Genomic DNA, 18,298 nt, shown 5'->3' with positions numbered 1-18,298 from the left:
ATAGTTAGTTTTTTTTAGCCCAGTTATAGTCTTGGCTTTCACAACATCTTCTGGCAAAGGGTTCCACATGTTGACTGTGTGCTGTGTGAAGAAATACTTCCTTTTACTTGTTTTCAACCTGCTGCCTGTTAATTTCGTTTGGTGACCCCTAGATTGTGTGTTACGAGAGGTAGTAAATAACATTTCCTACCACTGGTATAGTTTATTCCCCTTCTTGTCTGGGAACAACTTTGTCCACAGTGTGGAGGATTGTACCATTTTCACTGTACAGTATAGTTTAAGTAATACAACTTACTACTGTAGACAGGGACTTAGTACTGCTGTCTGCCTCTCTCTTTTCCTTCCCCCAGGCCAGCAGCACTGTGCAAACATGTCAGAGGTAGCCTATTCTGCCTCAGAGGAGTTCCTTTTTTGTCATTAGCATGGTGAAGTGATTCAAACCATAATTTTAATCACTTAAAAAAAATTGATTTGAAACAAGTTAAGGCTTTGTAAAGCTAACATGAAAATGTGTGATATTGCAACTTTAGATTTAAATTGATAGTGAACTAAATCAGTAATGTATCAGAGGGATAGATGTGTTAGTCTGGATCTGTAAAAGCAGCAAAGAGTCCTGTGGCATCTTATAGACTAACAGACATATAGGAGCATGAGCTTTCGTGGGTCAATACCCACAAAGTGGTTATTCCTATATGTCTGTTAGTCTATGAGGTAATCAGTAATGCTGATTTGGGTTTGTTTTTTTTTAAATGGCACAGCTGGTAGGGTATCCTATTTGAGTTTTATGAAACTATTAGGCAAAAAGAAAATATTGAAAGTGAAGGCCCTGATCCTGCAATTGCTTAAGCAGATATGTAATTTTACTTGCATAAATAGTACCGTTGACTTCAGTAGACTACTCGTGTTCAAAACTAACATGTATATAAGTGTTTGCAGTATAAGTGGCTCAATTGTATTTTTATTCAACTTTTCTTTTAGTGGCATAAAGTCTTTGTTACTTCAAAACAAAAGTGGTTCAGTGTTAATAGAGGTTCAATGTATTAGCAAAATTATTAATTTTTTTTAAACACAGGCCAAAATTATCAAAATTGGACACTTAAAGTAAGACTCAATATGTAGGCATGTAAGGATGGATATTTAAAAGTATTTAAGTGACCTAAGAGCACAGTTCCCATTGACTTCAAACTGCCACTGCTGATGCAACATTTAAACTTTCTTGACTCATGGAAGTATATCGGAATGTGATGTAGGTGGCAAATATACCACAAGCTATTTGCTTTCAGCTTTGTTTTGCATATGTGTTCTCATAGTAAGGATGTTAGTGAGGACCTGGACTTGTCATTTTCAGCACAGATGAATATTTTAAGTGTAAAACCTCTCGGTAGAAAATCCTTCTGCAAAATCTGAAATTCTTCTTAGAATTTGAAAACTAATAATAAAAAGTACAAAATATCCACTTTAGCAATCAGAGACTATAAATTGGGAAGAAAATAAACTAGTAACAATAAAAATGTTTGAAATAAGATTATATTTTGTTCTTTTTAAAAAAATCATGATTTTTGAATTCACTCTACTCAATAATTCTCTCTCCAGCTGATTAGAGGATAGTGTTGATGATCTCCAAAGACAGTCTAGTCGGCCTTTCACTAGCAGGTTGATGGGTTATCACACTGTTTGGCCTCAGTATTAAATGCAAAGGAGGAGAAAACAGCAATCCTTTGGGTTTCAGCTAGGATATAGAGGTTCTGAGGCATGCAAAAAAAATGTAAGACAAGGATTATGAAGAAAGATCCACTGTTGCAACTAGACATACATAAAAATTCTCTCTGTTTTTGAAGTGAAATATAATTTGTAAATTGTGTACATGTCATATATAGGGCTTCTTGTTTAAATGGACTTCTGTTGTAAAAGCATGTTGAAATCAAAGTCAGCAATAGCCAGCAAATATTTGTTTAAACTGGAAAACCCAGTGTTTAAAGCTGAGCTTTCTCTGTGCTTCTAGAAGGCAATATGTTTGCTGTTGTTTAGTGGAAATAAATGCCAAAACCTTGGAAGCCCTTAATATAAAACATAACTAGTTGCTTCTGAACATGTCCTTGGAGAGTTCTCCTCTAGTGCTGTTTGTTGACTGACTAGACATTATAATAGGCAGACTTTTAAAAAAGCAAACAAAAACACCACATCTAAATTATAGTCCAACTAAATAGTGATCTAAAAGCAGTGTCTGTGGGCAAGATACTTAAAAAAAATTAGCTTCAATATCAAGTGTTTCTCAGTGTGTCTTGATTAAGGTTAATCAAGGTTACTCCTACCCAGTTTGAAGGTGGTTAGAACTCTAAACCCATTGGCATAACTTCAAGTTTGCCTTTAATAATTTAGAGAGTCACATAAAAATGGCCCTACTGGGTCAGACCAAAGATTCATCTAGCTCAGTATCCTGTCTTCCAACAGTGGCCATGCCAGGTGCCCCAGAGGGAATGAACAGAACAGGTAATCATCAAGTGATCCACCCCTTGTCGCTCATTTTCCAGCTTCTGGCAAACAGAGGACACCATTGATGGACCTATCCTCCATGAATTTATCTAGTTCTTTTTTGAACCCTGTTATGGTCTTGTCCTTCACAACATCCTCTGGCAAGGAGTTCCACAGGTTGACTGAGCATTTTGTGAAGAAATACTTCCTTTTATTTGTTTTAAACCTGCTGCCTATTCATTTCATTTGGTAACCCCTAGTTCTTGTGTTGTAAGAAGTTGTAAACAACACTTCCTTATCTACTTTCTCTACACCAGTCATGATTTTATAGACCTCAATCATATCGCCACTTAACTGTCTCTTTTCCAAGCTGAAAAGTCCCAGTCTTATTAATCTCTTCTCATATGGAAGCTGTTCCTTACCCCTAATAATTTTTGTTGCCTTTTCTGAACCTTTTCCAATTCCAATATATCTTTTTTGAGATGGGGCAACCACATCTGCACACAGTGTTCAAGATGTGGGCGTACCATGGATGTATATAGAGGCAACATGATATTTCCTGTCCTATTTTTCTACCCTTTTCTTAATGATTCCCAGCATTGTTTCCTCTCGCACACTTGGTACCCGATGGGCCCTTATTTTTAGACTTAGTCCTTTTTGTCACTCTCCGCCCTTTCCCCCTCTCTCTCCTTTCTTTTTACACCCAACTATATTTCGAAGAGGCAGAGATTTTTAGGACATTATTTTATCACTGTCAGTGATTTGAGTTAACAATGGCAAAATCTGAATGTCATTTTAATTTTTTTATTTGGTTATTACATATTAATATTACATATTAATATGCCCGCTAGTGAAAGCAGTAAACTTCATTTTAGTCAGATGTAAAGATCAGCAGTAGAACCACAAGAAAAGGATAGCGAGAAAGCTGCCCTGAACAATCCATAAGAGAAGTATCTGAATGGTACTTGATATTATGACCCAAGGAGTTTTTGATGCCAACTGGCATAAGGTTAACAGGAATTCCCTGGGTTTGGTATTTGGTGAACTAGAATGTAAAGAACATCCATGTGAGGTTTCTTTTGAAAGATTGTGTCATTCAAGTCATCAAAATCATTGCAAAAATGCATGTATGGATGTTGTATAAGTATTTACATATATAAATACTGAAAAGTGTGTTCTTAAGATCTGTGCCTAGGGCTGGGCACAAGCAAATGTGAAAAGCAGGTTCTCTTTCAAACAAGCAATGTTTCTCTGTATGTCTGCTTACATATAAATTAACCTCCAACTCTCAAATCTGAACTGAATGCCAATGAAAGATGGTGAAATCTTCAGAGAGAGGAAATTAACAGGAAGAGGTAAATAGCAGGTGTTACCCTGTTTAGGAGTAATACAATTAACTTTTGAAACTATATCTGGAGTACAGAGGAACCCCCATATATTCCATCAGTCTGAGAAGACAAACTCTCAACAGGCTTGATTTTATGAGAAAGGGTCTTGACCAAACTGGTGGAAAACACTGGAGAAAATTTTGGGTGAGAGAAGCTTCTTTACACAGGAGGATAACTTGTTAGTTAGGTTTAGGCTTTAGATTGTGTGCTGTGATGTTGCTTTATATGTTACCATTTGTTCCCATCTCTCATACTAGTTTTTATTTGAATCGCCAGCCGTTTTTAAGTAAAGAAATAATCTTAAATTCTTTCCTTTTTGCTGTATAATTGAAGTCAAGCATGGTGCGTATTACAGGAGTGGTGCTCTAAGGTAAAACTGGTGAACTGAGATACACTGTTTTGTTGCAAACAGAGGATCTGGGATTTCTGTGGGTATCCACTGATCAGGGCTGGCTACCACAGAAAGACACTTTGAAGAGGGGATCAGGTGTATTTGTTGTCAACCTGCAAGGCAAACACAGGTCTGATGCAGCCCAGAGGAGAGTGCTTGAGTGACTAACAGGGTGGTTGTGCTAGGAAACTAATACTTAACAGGTACAGACAAGTCTCCCTCGCTCTGGAGGCAGGTGGTAACAAGCTGACTCGCAGCTCTGGGTATCCCAGGAAGCATCACAGATATAGGCCCCCTTAATTAGTGCAGTCTGTAGGCTACATGGAACTTAAAGACTTCTCTCAATTAGAAGTATTATAATGTTTACTATTAACGGATCATCAAAGATAAACATAACACAGAAATAAGTAAAAATATTGAAATATCTTTTACCTAAATAATATTGCCATTTTAAGTATATATCTGCATTAATTTTCACACAAAGGTGCCGTAACACTCTGAGTTACATATTTCTTAAGCTTATTTAAAAAGCCCTGTGGAAGCTCCAAAATTTGCAAATTTGTATTCCTTTAAAGATCTTTGGGGTTGCTGGATGCAAAGTAATACACATCTAAAACCATCATCTCTGAATAGTTTCCTTGCTGTTCTCTGTCATTGCAAATATGGAAAAATCTCTATGCACATTACAGTTTTTTGCATTTGAGAAAATAAAATATCTTTAAAATTAAAATTATGTGGGTAGTTGCAGTAGATAGTCGAGAACCACTATGAGAGTATTGTGTAAGTTTAAAAAAAAATTAAAAAAAATCCATGATAAATTCAACGACTGGACCTGTGTTCTGTCTACGGTATGACTGTAAAAATGGCTTAATGAATTTGTCCTCAGCAGAGTTTTAGTATGTTTAAGAACATGTGTTAAATTCCGAAGTTTTATTTAGTTATTCAGAGCAAGATATTGATTACCCAGTATAACTGAATTGAGAAGGGTATTCTAGCAACCAGCATTATATGTAAAGCTTATTTAGATAAGAATGCCTTGCATAAAGAGACTAAGTATAATGCAATCTTCCACTTTTTTTCATACAAATCCTGTAAGTGGAATATAAATGGCATTTACCACATAATAAAATATAAGAAAGTTCTCCTCTGTCTCAAGTGTGGAAGTGGATATTACCCTAACTCAGGAAACACATGTAAATACTTCAGAATACAATTAATTTGGGGGGGGAGGGTGGAGTTTGGATGGAACAAGTATTTATCTAAGAATACACCCATCAAAAGGAAGTTGTTATGTTCATAAAACTTACCCTTTGTGGTTACTACAGTTTTTTGAAGACCAGAGGGGAATATTATCTCTTGCTTTCCGGCACACTTCCTGGGAATCTTAATATTTGGTATATGTGTGCCCCTCTAAATATATCTGTGTTCTGTCTGATTTATTTACTAATTGTTCCCAGCACACAAATAAATCATTTATGAGAGGAGACTTTAGTGCTACATTTAAAATTTGGGTTAGATGAAATTCCCCCAATTTACAGATTAGCAAAAAATCTAAAACCTTCAATTCTGTCCTTATGGGGAAAAATGTATTTGATGTCTGGTGGCTGCTAAACCCCAAAAGTAAAGAATCTACTTTCCAAAGTTCATGATTCCTCATCTGGAATAAGTTTGATTTTCATAAAGGCTGAAAAAGTCTCAAAATATTTAGCTTCTGAAGCTCTGATCCTGCTAAAAGTATGCATGATCTTAGTTATTATCTATATTTGGGAAAAAATTGGATGATGTATTCATATCCTGATGATGATGATATACTTCCCACTGCAATGGTAACTAAGGGGGATATTAAACAATAACTGTTCAAGTTAGACATTTTAAAATCATCAGGTCTGGGGAACTTGCATCCAGGAGTTTTAAAACAGCTGGCTGAGATGCTTTTTAGACCATTAATTAATTTAATAAGTATATGAGCACTGGAGAAGTTCCAGAGGACTGGAAAAAAAACTAATGTACCAATATTTGGAAAGAGTAAACAGGATGATATGGATAATTACAGGCCTGTCATTAATCCTTGGTAAAGTAATGGAATTGCTGATACAGGGCTCGATTTTAATAAAGAATTAAAAAAGGTTAATTAATGACAGTATGGGTTTATGGAAAATAGACTTTGTCAAACGAACTTGATATCTTCAAGAGACAAGGTGGGTGAGGTTAGTATCTTTTATTTGACCGATTTCTGTTGGTAGGAGAGACAAGATAATGAAATTACAATTTAGGTTGATAAAGGTAATAGTGTTGATGGAATATATTTAGACTTCTGTAAGTCATTTAACTTGATGCCACACAACATTTTTATTATAAAGCTAGAACTATACAAAATCAGTATGGCACACACTAAGTGGATTAAAAATTGTCAGTTTTTCAAAATGTAATTGTAAATAGTGAATCATTGAGTGCGTGTCTTTCTAGCCAAGGCCGACAGAGATCAGTTCTTGTCCCTCCTCTATTTAAGATTTTTATCAGTGATCTGGAATAAAACATAAAATCATTGCTGCTTAAATTTGACGACGACAAAAATATTGGGGGAGTGGTAAATAATGAAGAGGACAGGTCACTGATACCAGCCGATCCAGATTGTTCTGTAAGTCGGCCTCAAGCAAAGATGTTTCTATATGGCCAAATGTAAGGTCATATTCTTAATTTCCATATATGTAGGCCATACTTGAGGAATGGGACTCTGTCCTGGGAAGGAGTGACTGAAAAAGACTTAGGGGTCATGGTGGATAATCAGCTGAACATGAGATCCCAGTGTGAATGTGATCCTTGGATGTGAAAATGGTGAATATCAAAGAGTAAAGAGGTTATATTACCTCTGTATTTGGCACTGGTGGAACTGCTACAAGGTTACTCTGCCCAGTTCTAGTGTCTCCAATTCAAGAAGGATGTTGATAAATTGGAGAGGGTTCAGAGAAGAGCCACAAGATTGATTAAAGGATTAGAAAATATGCTTTTATAGTGAGAGATTTAAGGAGATCAGGCTATTTAATTTATCAAAGATGGTTAAAGGATGATTTGATCAGTTTATAACTACTTGCCTGGCGTATAGAAATTTGATTATAGAGGGATCTTCAGTTTAGCAGACAAAGGTGTAACAGGAATCAGTGTCTGGAAGTTGAAGGCAAACAAATTCAGATTAGAAATCAGATGCAATTTTTTAATAGTAGTGGTAATTAACCATTGGAACAATTTACCAAGGATTGTGGTGTATTCTCCATCTCTGGAAATTTTAAAATCAAGACTGCATATTTTTCTAAAAGATATGCTCTAGTTCAACCACACCCTTTGAACTTGAAGTAGAATTCAGGTCAGTGAAGTCTTATAGCTTGTGTTATGCAAGAGGTCAGACTATGTAATCTCAGAAATCCTTTCTGGCCTTAAAATCTACAAATCTTTACTAAGTCCTTGCTGAATCATGGCCAAAAATGGATACAGTACTCATTTCAGATGATGTACCTGAAGATCCAGACCCTTGACTAAAAGCACAAGCTAAAAATAAAACACATTTGTTCACTTCAGTCATTGAAATTGTAGCAATATTTTGATATAAATAACCAAGGGAGAAATCTCCTCCTTTCAAGTTTTGTGGCATTCAAGGATACCTTTTGAGAAATTGTTACTACACATATGACACAAACCAGAAGAATTATTTAGAAGGCAAGTGATCTTGGCAAAGAAATTATAAAACTCTTCAACAGCTGATTTATGGTGCTTCCCAAGAAACAAAATCTCAAACTGAACAAATTTATTTGCAACTGAACATCATTATCACATAGGTAGGGCCCTACCAAATTAATGATCCATTTTTATCAATTTCATGGCCAGAGGGTTTTTAAGTTGATCAATTTCACGTTTTCAGCTGTTTACATCTGAAATGTCAGTGTTGTAACTGGGGATCTCTACTTAAAAGGTACCCGGAAGAGGGTCTGATCTACCCCCTTCCTCCCCTGAGCTGCCATGCAAGGGAAGGACAAGTCTTGTCCCTCCCCAGCCCAGTAGGGACTTTTAGCTGGGAGCTGGAGCACTCCCAGCAGCAGGGGAATGTTGGATCCATCTCCACAAGTCTCCTCCAGCTGCAGGAACCTCTGGGGCTGGAGCTTCCTGCAGCAGGGGAAAGCAGTCTGAGGTGGGTTTGATCTCCCTGGGAGAGCTGCCCTACATGGAAGGACAAATCCTGTTCCTCGCCAGACCAGCAGCAAGAGGGAGATCAGATTTCACAGAGAAGGGCTTATTTCACAGTCTGTGACTTGTTTTTTCACTGCCATGAAATTGGTAGAGCCCTACACATAGGACATAAGTAGCTCTCATATGCACGGTAATTTTTTTGAATTTGGAAATAAAGCCAATCATATGTGTTCAAAAATAAGCTTTCTTATTACTGTCCTGACCATTATGCCTATATTTGTAACAGAAGAAAACAAAAGAACAATTGATAAGGTTGTAGTAGAGACATTCTCAAAGTCTACTAAACATTTATTTACCTTGAATAACGTCAGCAACATAAATATTTCAGGCTTTTTTGGAGAACCTAAAATCCTGAAGATAGATGATGAACAGTTTGAAGCAAAAAGGTTATTTGGATTAGTGTTAGACAACCCAGGAGCTTTCAGTAACATTACTAAATGGACTGGGTAAGAAAGGAATTTGGATGATTTTTAAAAAAATACATAAGCAAAAAACCACATAGGCAATAGTTGATATTAAACTGTTGCGCCTTTTGCTATACTTAGTTTTAGACTGTAAGCTCTTTTGGGCAAGAATTTGTAGTATGTTTGTAAACCAAATATCAACCACACCTTGTGGCACTATGAAAGTAATAGCTATGATATGCATGAAGAAAAAATTATGAGATGCATGAGGAAAAAATACATTGTAGCTTCAACTGTGAACTTAAGCTGGTATACTCAAAAAGTTCTCCTATGTTGGTTTTTGTCACTCCTTTCTCTTCCAGAATACCTTTATATAAGATTCAATTGAAAAAAGGATTCTCTAACTTTTTTTAATCGCTGGGTTACAGGTATGCAGTTCATATGATATATGTGGCTGCCCATTTCATTCAAAGATCAGCTTGTTTCCTTTAATAACGGTGAATGTTTCAGTACATGATTCTTACTTTCATCGGTTGGATTCTTTGTACTTCCTGTGTTCCTACCTCTATTATTTGAGATAAGGTATTGTTGTACTAGATCAGGCCATTGCTCAGTCTCTCTGAAAATAGACCATAAATACCTATAGGAAAAGATAGAGAACTTATTTGGCCAAGTTAACATTGCTGTGGAGATTCTAGGTTGTGCATTTCCTGATATATTTTTTTAAACTATGCAGCATTAGTATTGCATTAACAGATTTTGCCGCTTATATACATATACAAAGTTGTGTAATTTAACATGCCCAGAATTTCGTATTCCTATTCTTAGTGACCATATATTGAAATAAGGTGCTTGTCAGCTAGCCAAAGAGAGGAACAGAAGTTTTATGAGCTGGGGACAAAAGTGATCAGTGATATAGCAACACTAGAATAGTATAACTGCTGGCTTGTTTTGAAACTCTTATTTCAGGCAATTGGTTGACCAGTGTGCTTGAAATAATCTCTTATTAAAAATTATTGCCATATGTAAAGTGCTGTAGAAACATTAATGAATCCCCATAACAATTTTATGAGGTCGGTATGTATTACTGTTTCCATTTTATGATGCAGACTGAGGCAGAGTGGTGAGGTGACTTGTCCAAGACCACACTGGTGGCAGAGTCCACAATAAAACTAACATTGGGAATGGGCTTTCCTGATGCCACACCCCATTAGTATCTCCAGAACCCAATACTTAATAGAAGTCAACCCTCTGTGTTTCTAATATCTAGGTGCCAGCAGTTAGGCCTATTTTTAACAGGATGAAGGTGCACTACAGAAAAGCGCAACAGCTTTATTGTTTATTATTATTATTTATTTTTTATTTCTTACTGCTTAAAGGTTTTTTGTTCCCAGCCAGTTTTGTCAGTTTTATTTCATGGAATGTTTTTGGGAAACATTTTTCACATCCCAGTCATTCCAACTTTCCATTATTCTCTGGCTAGTCTTTCAGTTACTTCAGAAATCTCTAGTTTGTAAGCTCTTTTGATCAGGAACCCTGTTTTTCTCTGTCTTCTATGAAGTGTTTAGCATCTTTTGGGGTTCTATAAAATAATATGCAATACATTCTGCCAGTGCACTTAATTCCGTCTCTTTGGTCCCTGGTAAGTGAAGTAATAGTAATCGGTGCATTTTGTTCTCACCCAGCTGTGTGTTTGGAGGCATCAGTGCATGAGGACAGATTTGTTCTATGGCCTCGGAGCTGGGTGCCAGGGAGGATGGCAGCTGCACAGAGCTGGCGAAGCCTCTCTATCTGCAGTGTCTGGAGAGAGCTCTGCGATTGGATCAGTTTCTACGGCAGACATCCACCATCTTCAACAGGAGTATATCCAGGTACCAAAAACCTATCCTGTTTTAGGTTGGGAACACCTGGAAAAGAGACGTTGTATAGTATTGTTTCCAGGCAGCCCCCATATTAAGGGGTTAGTAACCACTTGTACAAAGTATAAATCCTGCTTTTTCAAGGATTTTTGTTCTCTGGTCTTTTTACCTAACATTGGTTGGTTACTTGGCTCATTGTTAGCCAAGATACTGTGTAATGGTCAAGAATTCTTTTTGTCAGCTTTTACTAAAAAGTAGGCTTAGTTTATTAAATCTTAAATTAGTTTTCAGGGAATTGGCCCTTAATCGTTTGTAACATCTCCGTGCTGTTGTCAGACACAGAATTGTGTGGTAGGAGACAAATATAACTATTAAGAAACAAAAATCTTCTCTTAAAAAAACCAAACCAACCTACCAGTTTGATCTTTGTAAAACATGTTGAGATCTTCCAATGAGAAATGCTATGTAAGCATAAAGTATTATTACATGTACAAGTCAAACATGACTTTAGTAAGGTGTCCATTAGCATCCTTGGTAAAATGTTTCATTCAAACAAATTTCATTTTCTATATGAATTTTGGATATGGAAATTGATGCGAAATAAGAGGGAATTTTGGGAGGGTGGGGGTGCTGTCAGAAAATTAGTTACCCATAGGAAAATGTGAAAAGGAGTAGACTTTTTTTACCATCATTTAGTCCTTTTATTTTCTTCTGTTGTGTTATCGAAGAGCAGTAGCAATGCCATAGCTAAAGGTGAGCAGAGCTTTCTGTTCGAGAGCTCATTTTTCAGAGTGCTCTAAAATGCATATGAATATTTATAGGCAGATTGCCTTGAAAACCACCAGGAAACATCAGGGCAGGGGTAGAATTAATGGTGCAAATCTGAGGTTATTTGCTCCAGCGGGTCAAGTTACAGACTCCCTTTTGAAATGACCCACTTTTAAAAAAATTTTTGTTCTGAATCTCTCGCCCCCCCCCCTTCAGAGTTGGGGGGGAAATATAGGAAGGATCCACATGAAACTGATATCAGTGGATTTCTCATTATTTCAGCTAGTGTGTGCCACAGAGAATCATCTATACGACACTATTTCAGAAGTTTAGACTTTTTCTGGTTCTGCGAAGGGGTTCACAACTGTTGGTAGTCAGATCTGGAATGGAAGAAGGATAGAACCAAAACACATCATAAGAACATAAGAACGGCCATACCGGGTCAGACCAAAGGTCCATCTAACCCAGTATCTGTCTACCGACAGTGGCCAGTGCCAGGTGCCCCAGAGGGAGTGAAGCTAACAGGCAATGATCAAGTGATCTCTCTCCTGCCATCCGTCTCCATCTTCTGATGAGCAGAGGCTAGGGACACCATTCTTTACCCTTCCTGGCTTATAGCCATTTATGGATTTAGCCACCATGAATTTATCCAGTTCCCTTTTAAACAATGTTATAGTCCCAGCCTTCACAACCTCCTCAGGTAAGGAGTTCCACAAGTTGACTGTGCGCTGTGTGAAGAAGAACTTCCTTTTATTTGTTTTAAACCTGCTACCTATTAATTTCATTTGGTGACCCCTAGTTCTTGTATTATGGGAATAAGTAAATTACTTTTCCTTATCCACTTTCTCAATATCACTCATGATTTTATATACCTCTATCATATCCCCCCTTAGTCTCCTCTTTTCCAAGTTGATTTCAAGTTGATTTTTCAAAGGGTTATATAATTTACAGGCACATCCAGATTGGTTTAAGATTTAGTATGACAATAGAGGACATGGATTGTGGTTTGTGGTGTAAATTTGGAGTCACTGGATCAAGAGTTTCCTAAGATACAGCCCTTAACGATGCTTGCTTTTACTTTTCAATGTGTTCTAATGCGTGTCTAGGCAGATTGCCTTGAAAATAGTTATGCCACAGGATGGTAGATATGGCAAATTTGGGGTTATCTGGTCAAGGAGTTCCCAAGATGAAGTCCTTCCCCCCCAGTTACCTGCTTTTAATTTTCAGAGTGTTCTAGAATCATGCACACATCAGCAAAACTGGGTGGTAATTGAGAATGATCATGCTACAAGTACACGGCATTGAGAAACATGGGGAATTGAGAATGGACATGTTCTGTATATGACCCAGCTACAGGTTCTGAGATGTGGGCAAGGAGCTGAGACAAAGGAACCTGTGCCCAGGCTTATCTCAGGGCTCAGGTTCTTACTCAGTTTATGCTCCCCAAGGAAATGCTCAGTGAGTCAGAAGCTGAATGAGTGACCCGCTCGTTTGGTGGCTTAGGCTGAGTGGAGCTGATCTGAACTTGAACTTTGCCTTTGAAGCACTAACGCTAAGACTTAGGACTATAACAGTACCTTACTCCTCCATAACCAACCCTGTCACTTTGTACACTGCACAACTCCAAGTCAGCACTCGCACTCATGCAGCCAATGGAGCCTTGTTGTGCTCTGTGCAGCCCTCTTGATCCAGGGAATACTTGCAGCTGGTTGGAAAAGGCTAAGGAAGAGGTCAGGTACTATGATCTTCCTGATGATTTAGGACAGGGATCAAAGTGGGCAGAGCAGAATGTGTGTATAGTAAGTGTCCTCTTAATTCTGCATTGCTTGTTTTCTAACATTTATGTTCTGGGAACTGAGTTCTCCTGCTCTAGAAGGGCATGAGGCACATAGAGCAGCACTGAGCAGCTCAACTCAACATTATGTTAACAAAGTTTTCGTTGTAAATGCCAACACATGATCCTTTCCACCCTTCCTTTATTCTGATATATCTGAGCAATGTCATTGAATATGAGCCTGAGGACCATTCTATGTTTTTGGTATGATGACCTACTGCATTTATCATGTTTGATTATCTCCAGTTCTCAGGTGGTTACAAGACCTCATTTCAGTGTGATTTTGTAGCGTAGGACAGTCTGTACATTGGCTTGATTTATCAGTTAATTGCATATGTGGCTGAGAACAATACAGTGCTTGAGAACCATACATTTCCAGCAAAGAGCCGAACACATTTGTCTATATAATACAGCAGGTGAAGAGTAGTGACTTGTAATGCCCTTTAATACAGATGCCATAAAAGATATCAAACTCCACTATGCAATATTGCTTAAATGGTCTTTGAAATAGAGGGCCATCCTACATCAGTTACCTGACTCTCTTCCTCTTCCAAAATTTTCCATGTAATGTTGCTCTAGACTCATTTTCCTATTTCCCAAGATCCTTCTCCCTGGAATAATAAGGCAAAATTATGATTTCATTTGCTTTTGCATTTATATTTTTAAATCACTACACCATTTTATTAAAAGTTTTATGATACTATCAAATTAGAGAGCAGTTGGCAAATTCGTGTAAGAAGTTAACATTAAGCAGTGCTTCAAATTTTATAATTGTTGCAGACAAATTGAGACCTTTCCAATCCCTAATTCCTAATCTCCAGTACAAGTGCCACACAGGAAAATTGCATTTTCTATAATGTCTTTTATGGGTGTCCTTGCCCCTAGTTATGAGTGTTTTCCTCTCCTGCTGTGATCATATTTTTGTGTGTCCTATTGCAGTGATGAAAGTGAGGATGGATTGGATGACAATCCTTTGCTGCCACAGTCTGGGGATTCCCTGATGCAAGTTAAGGAAGAGCCCCCTGTCATAACCTTAGTCCCAGATTTGGACCTTAGCGTCCAAATTATGGGGGTTAGCATGAAAACCTCCAAGCTTAGCTACCAGCTTGGACCTGGTACTTGCTGCCACCACCCAAAAAATTAGAGTGTTTTGGGGCACTCTGGTCCCCCTGAAAAACCTTCCCTGGGGACCCCAAGACCCAAATCCCTTGAGTCTCACAACAAAGGGAAATAATCCTTTTTCCCTTCCCCCCTCCAGGTGCTCCTGGAGAGATACACAGACACAAGCTCTGTGAATCCAAACAGAGTGACTCCCCCTCTCCGTTTCCAGTCTTGGAAACAAAAGCACTTTCCTATTCCCCCAGAGGGAATGCAAAATCAGGCTAGCAAATCCAACACACACAGATTTCCCCGATCTCTTCCTCCCACCAATTCCCTGGTGAGTACAGATTCAATTTTCCTGAAATTTCCCAGTAAAGAAAACTTCAACAGGTCTTAAAAGAAAGCTTTATATAAAAAGAAAGAAAAATACATACAAATGGTCTCTCTGTATTAAGGTGACACAATACAGGGTTAATTGCTTAAAAGAATATTGAATAAACAGCCTTATTCAAAAAGAATACAAATCAAAGCACTCCAGCACTTATATTCATGCAAATACCAAAGAAAAGAAACCATATAACTTACTATCTGATCTCTTTGTCCTTACACTTAGAAACAGAAGATTAGAAAACAGAACTACTTCTCCAAAGCTCAGAGAAAGCAGGCAGGCAGAAAACAAAGACTCAGACACAAACTTCCCTCCACCCAGAGTTGAAAAAATCCGGTTTCCTGATTGGTCCTCTGGTCAGGTGTTTCAGGTGAAAGAGACATTAACCCTTACCTATCTGTTTATGACACGCCCCCCAAATTGCAGACAGTGGGGAAGCTCACTGGCGGCGATTTCCTTCTAGAACTTGAAAATAAACAGATTAATACAACACATGCACCTTTACATATACTACTAAGTATATAACTAACAGACTTTTACATTTTAAGAACACTTTTTAACTACTGAATTCTGGGAAACTCTCACGGGAGAGTGCATCAGCAACTTTGTTAGAAGCTCCTGTGATGTGTTGAATTTCAAAATCAAAATCTTGGAGAGCTAAACTCCAACGAAGAAGTTTCTTGTTGTTCCCCTTGGCAGTATGAAGCCACTTTAGTGCAGCATGGTCAGTTTGTAGTTGGAACCGCCGACCCCAAACATATGGGCGTAGCTTTTCCAGGGCGTACACAATGGCATAGCATTCCTTTTCACTGACTGACCAGTGACTTTCCCTCTCAGACAGTTTCTTGCTGAGAAACACGACAGGATGGAAGTTGTGATCTGTTGCTTCCTGCATGAGCACTGCTCCTATACCACGCTCAGATGCATCTGTGGTTACTAGGAATGGCTTGTCAAAGTCCGGGGCCCTGAGCACAGGGTCAGACATGAGCATCGCCTTAAGCTGGGTAAAGGCCTTTTGACGCTCATCAGCCCACTTAACGGCATTTGGCTGGGTCTTTTTGGTCAGGTCGGTCAATGGGGCAGCGATTTGGCTGTAGTGTGGTACAAATCGCCTGTAGTATCCGGCCAAGCCTAAGAAGGATTGGACCTGTTTTTTTGACCTTGGGACAGGCCACTTTTGGATAGCATCCACTTTGGCCTGTAGGGGGTTTATGGTTCCTCGACCCACCTGGTGCCCCAGGTAAGTCACTCTGTTTTGGCCTATTTGACACTTTTTGGCCTTAACAGTTAGTCCGGCCTGCCTGATGCGCTCAAAGACCTTTTCCAGGTGTAGTAGGTGTTCGGGCCAGGAGTCTGAAAAAATGGCCACATCATCGAGGTAGGCAACTGCAAATTCTCCCAGTCCAGCTAGTAGGCCATCTACCAGCCTCTGGAAGGTGGCGGGTGCATTTCGAAGGCCGAAAGGAAGGACATTGAATTCATACACCCCCGCATGGGTGACGAATGCTGATCTCTCCTTGGCAGGTTCATCTAGCGGTACTTGCCAGTACCCCTTGGTTAAGTCTATTGTAGAGATGAACTGGGCACGTCCCAACTTCTCCAATAGCTCAATGTCTTTTATGGGTGTCCTTGCCCCTAGTTATGAGTGTTTTCCTCTCCTGCTGTGATCATATTTTTGTGTGTCCTATTGCAGTGATGAAAGTGAGGATGGATTGGATGACAATCCTTTGCTGCCACAGTCTGGGGATTCCCTGATGCAAGTTAAGGAAGAGCCCCCAAATTCATTGCTTGGGGAATCTTCTGGAGCTGGAAATTCTGGGATATTAAACACACATTCCCTCAATGGAATACTGCAGCCAGGTGAGTGTGCATCAGACTGAATTCCTGCTTGCTATGGGGTAAGGTGGCTTCTTTGATTATATTTATAGGTTTGTTTTTTCCTTTAAATTCACTTACTTCATAATAAAATGTCCTCTTTAAACAGAGCCAAAGTCAGAAAAAGGGAGTTTGTATAACTTTTCCAAACTGAAGAAAAGCAGAAAGTGGCTGAAGGTAAGAGTACTGGAGGTGAAGGGGAGCTGTGATAAATAACTATTGTGGTGTAGTCTCTAGGGATGTTCTGCCTGGACTGGGGAAACAAAAGTAGTTGTGTGGTGGTACTCCCTAGTGTGCTTATGAACACTGAACACTTCAAAAAAAAACAAACAAAAAACACTTGAACCTGCTAGTAAACACTGATGAAAGTGTGGCACATCCATTTATTAACTTGTGTATTATTAATCATGTTTATTGTGGCTAAGGGCCAACCAAGAATGAGGGGCCATTGTGCTAGGTGCTGTACAAACATGGAGTAGGAAACATTCCGTGCCCTCAGGAGTTTATGGTCTAAATAGACATGGCTAGCGGAAAGGGAGTGAATAAGCAGAGTGAACAAAGTGATAGCAGCCAATGTCATGTTAGTTTCACTTTTTTCTGTTTTTTTTTTTTTTTGGTGGATTTACTTAAGAGAGAAAAGCTAGATGTAAAGAAGAAGGAAATGGAGCTGTGAAGGTGGCAGGGGAGAAGAGAATAAGAGGGGCAGGTTGGAGTGAAGCTGAGGTGAAGAAACGGCTCCAGCTCACTTCCTTTCCCTTCCCTCACAAACAGCCAATCAAATGTAGTGCACTAAACATTTCCTCTGACTATAAGCTGCTCATTTCATTTCACCCCTTCCTTGTAAAAACTAAATAATGGGTCATTGAATGTCTGGTTCCTGGTGTTCCTTATTCATTAGGATTGCTTAACACTGCTCTGGTGATGCACTAAAACTGGCAGTTGCAGCCACATGACGACTCCCCTTCTCTCCATCCAGTCAAATCTTCACATGGCATTGAGCCATATAACAGTTATACACCATCCCCCTCCTGGTCACTAGCATGGGATTTGTGGCTGTAGGAACTAGAGCAAGGCCAGGGCTCCTATATGCCTCAGCAACTCCTAGCTACCAGAATAACCCCTAGGGCCATTGGCAGCTGTCATAAATTAAAGCAGTCTAAAGGCTGATGTAAGTCATATCGGGAACCAGACTGGTATGCTCTCAGCTTCAGGACTGAGGGAATATCATAATATTTTAAAGCCACTTTTGCAACCTTTGCTCTTCAGATGCACCGAGGGCTGACTGGACACAGCCTAAAATTAGGATTATTGTACTGCAGAGCAGTTTTAGGAAGAAAATGCAGTGCCCTCTTACTAGGGACAGAACATAGTATTGTGAAGTTGTGTAACTGTTAAGGGGTGTGAGGATGTTTTGTGGAGCTGTGAAAAGAGGAAAGGTGATATCATGAAAAATTTTAGTTTGCTCTTTACTCCTGGGGCAATTCTGCACCACTGCGCAATGCAGAATTGTTCAGAAACTAACGTGCATGGAAAATTTCCTTTTCCTCATAGAAATTCGCCTTGCTGCTAGTTGCCGCTA

At 38.8% G+C, this 18,298-nt stretch overlaps 1 protein-coding gene across 2 annotated transcripts in view; it reads left to right on the top strand.

Annotated features, from left to right (window-relative positions):
* INO80 (INO80 complex ATPase subunit) overlaps positions 1-18,298 on the top strand; it is a 133,787-nt gene that overhangs the window by 7,510 nt on the left and 107,979 nt on the right. Inside the window, exons 2-5 of one of the 2 annotated variants that reach the window (XM_030559500.1) lie at positions 10,580-10,765; positions 14,295-14,367; positions 16,611-16,704; positions 16,829-16,896. In XM_030559500.1, coding sequence (XP_030415360.1) covers positions 10,623-10,765; positions 14,295-14,367; positions 16,611-16,704; positions 16,829-16,896 — 378 coding nt within the window. In that variant the 5' untranslated portion in view covers positions 10,580-10,622. Of the gene's footprint in view, positions 1-10,579; positions 10,766-14,294; positions 14,368-16,537; positions 16,705-16,828; positions 16,897-18,298 lie in introns of both variants that reach the window. The other variant, XM_030559501.1, reaches the window with a different exon arrangement.

Source organism: Gopherus evgoodei, chromosome 4, assembly GCF_007399415.2.
Source record: "Gopherus evgoodei ecotype Sinaloan lineage chromosome 4, rGopEvg1_v1.p, whole genome shotgun sequence".
Classification (NCBI taxonomy): domain Eukaryota; kingdom Metazoa; phylum Chordata; order Testudines; family Testudinidae; genus Gopherus; species Gopherus evgoodei.
The sequence above is the reverse complement of the archived record's forward strand: the minus strand, read 5'-3'. Positions and strand labels throughout refer to the sequence as shown.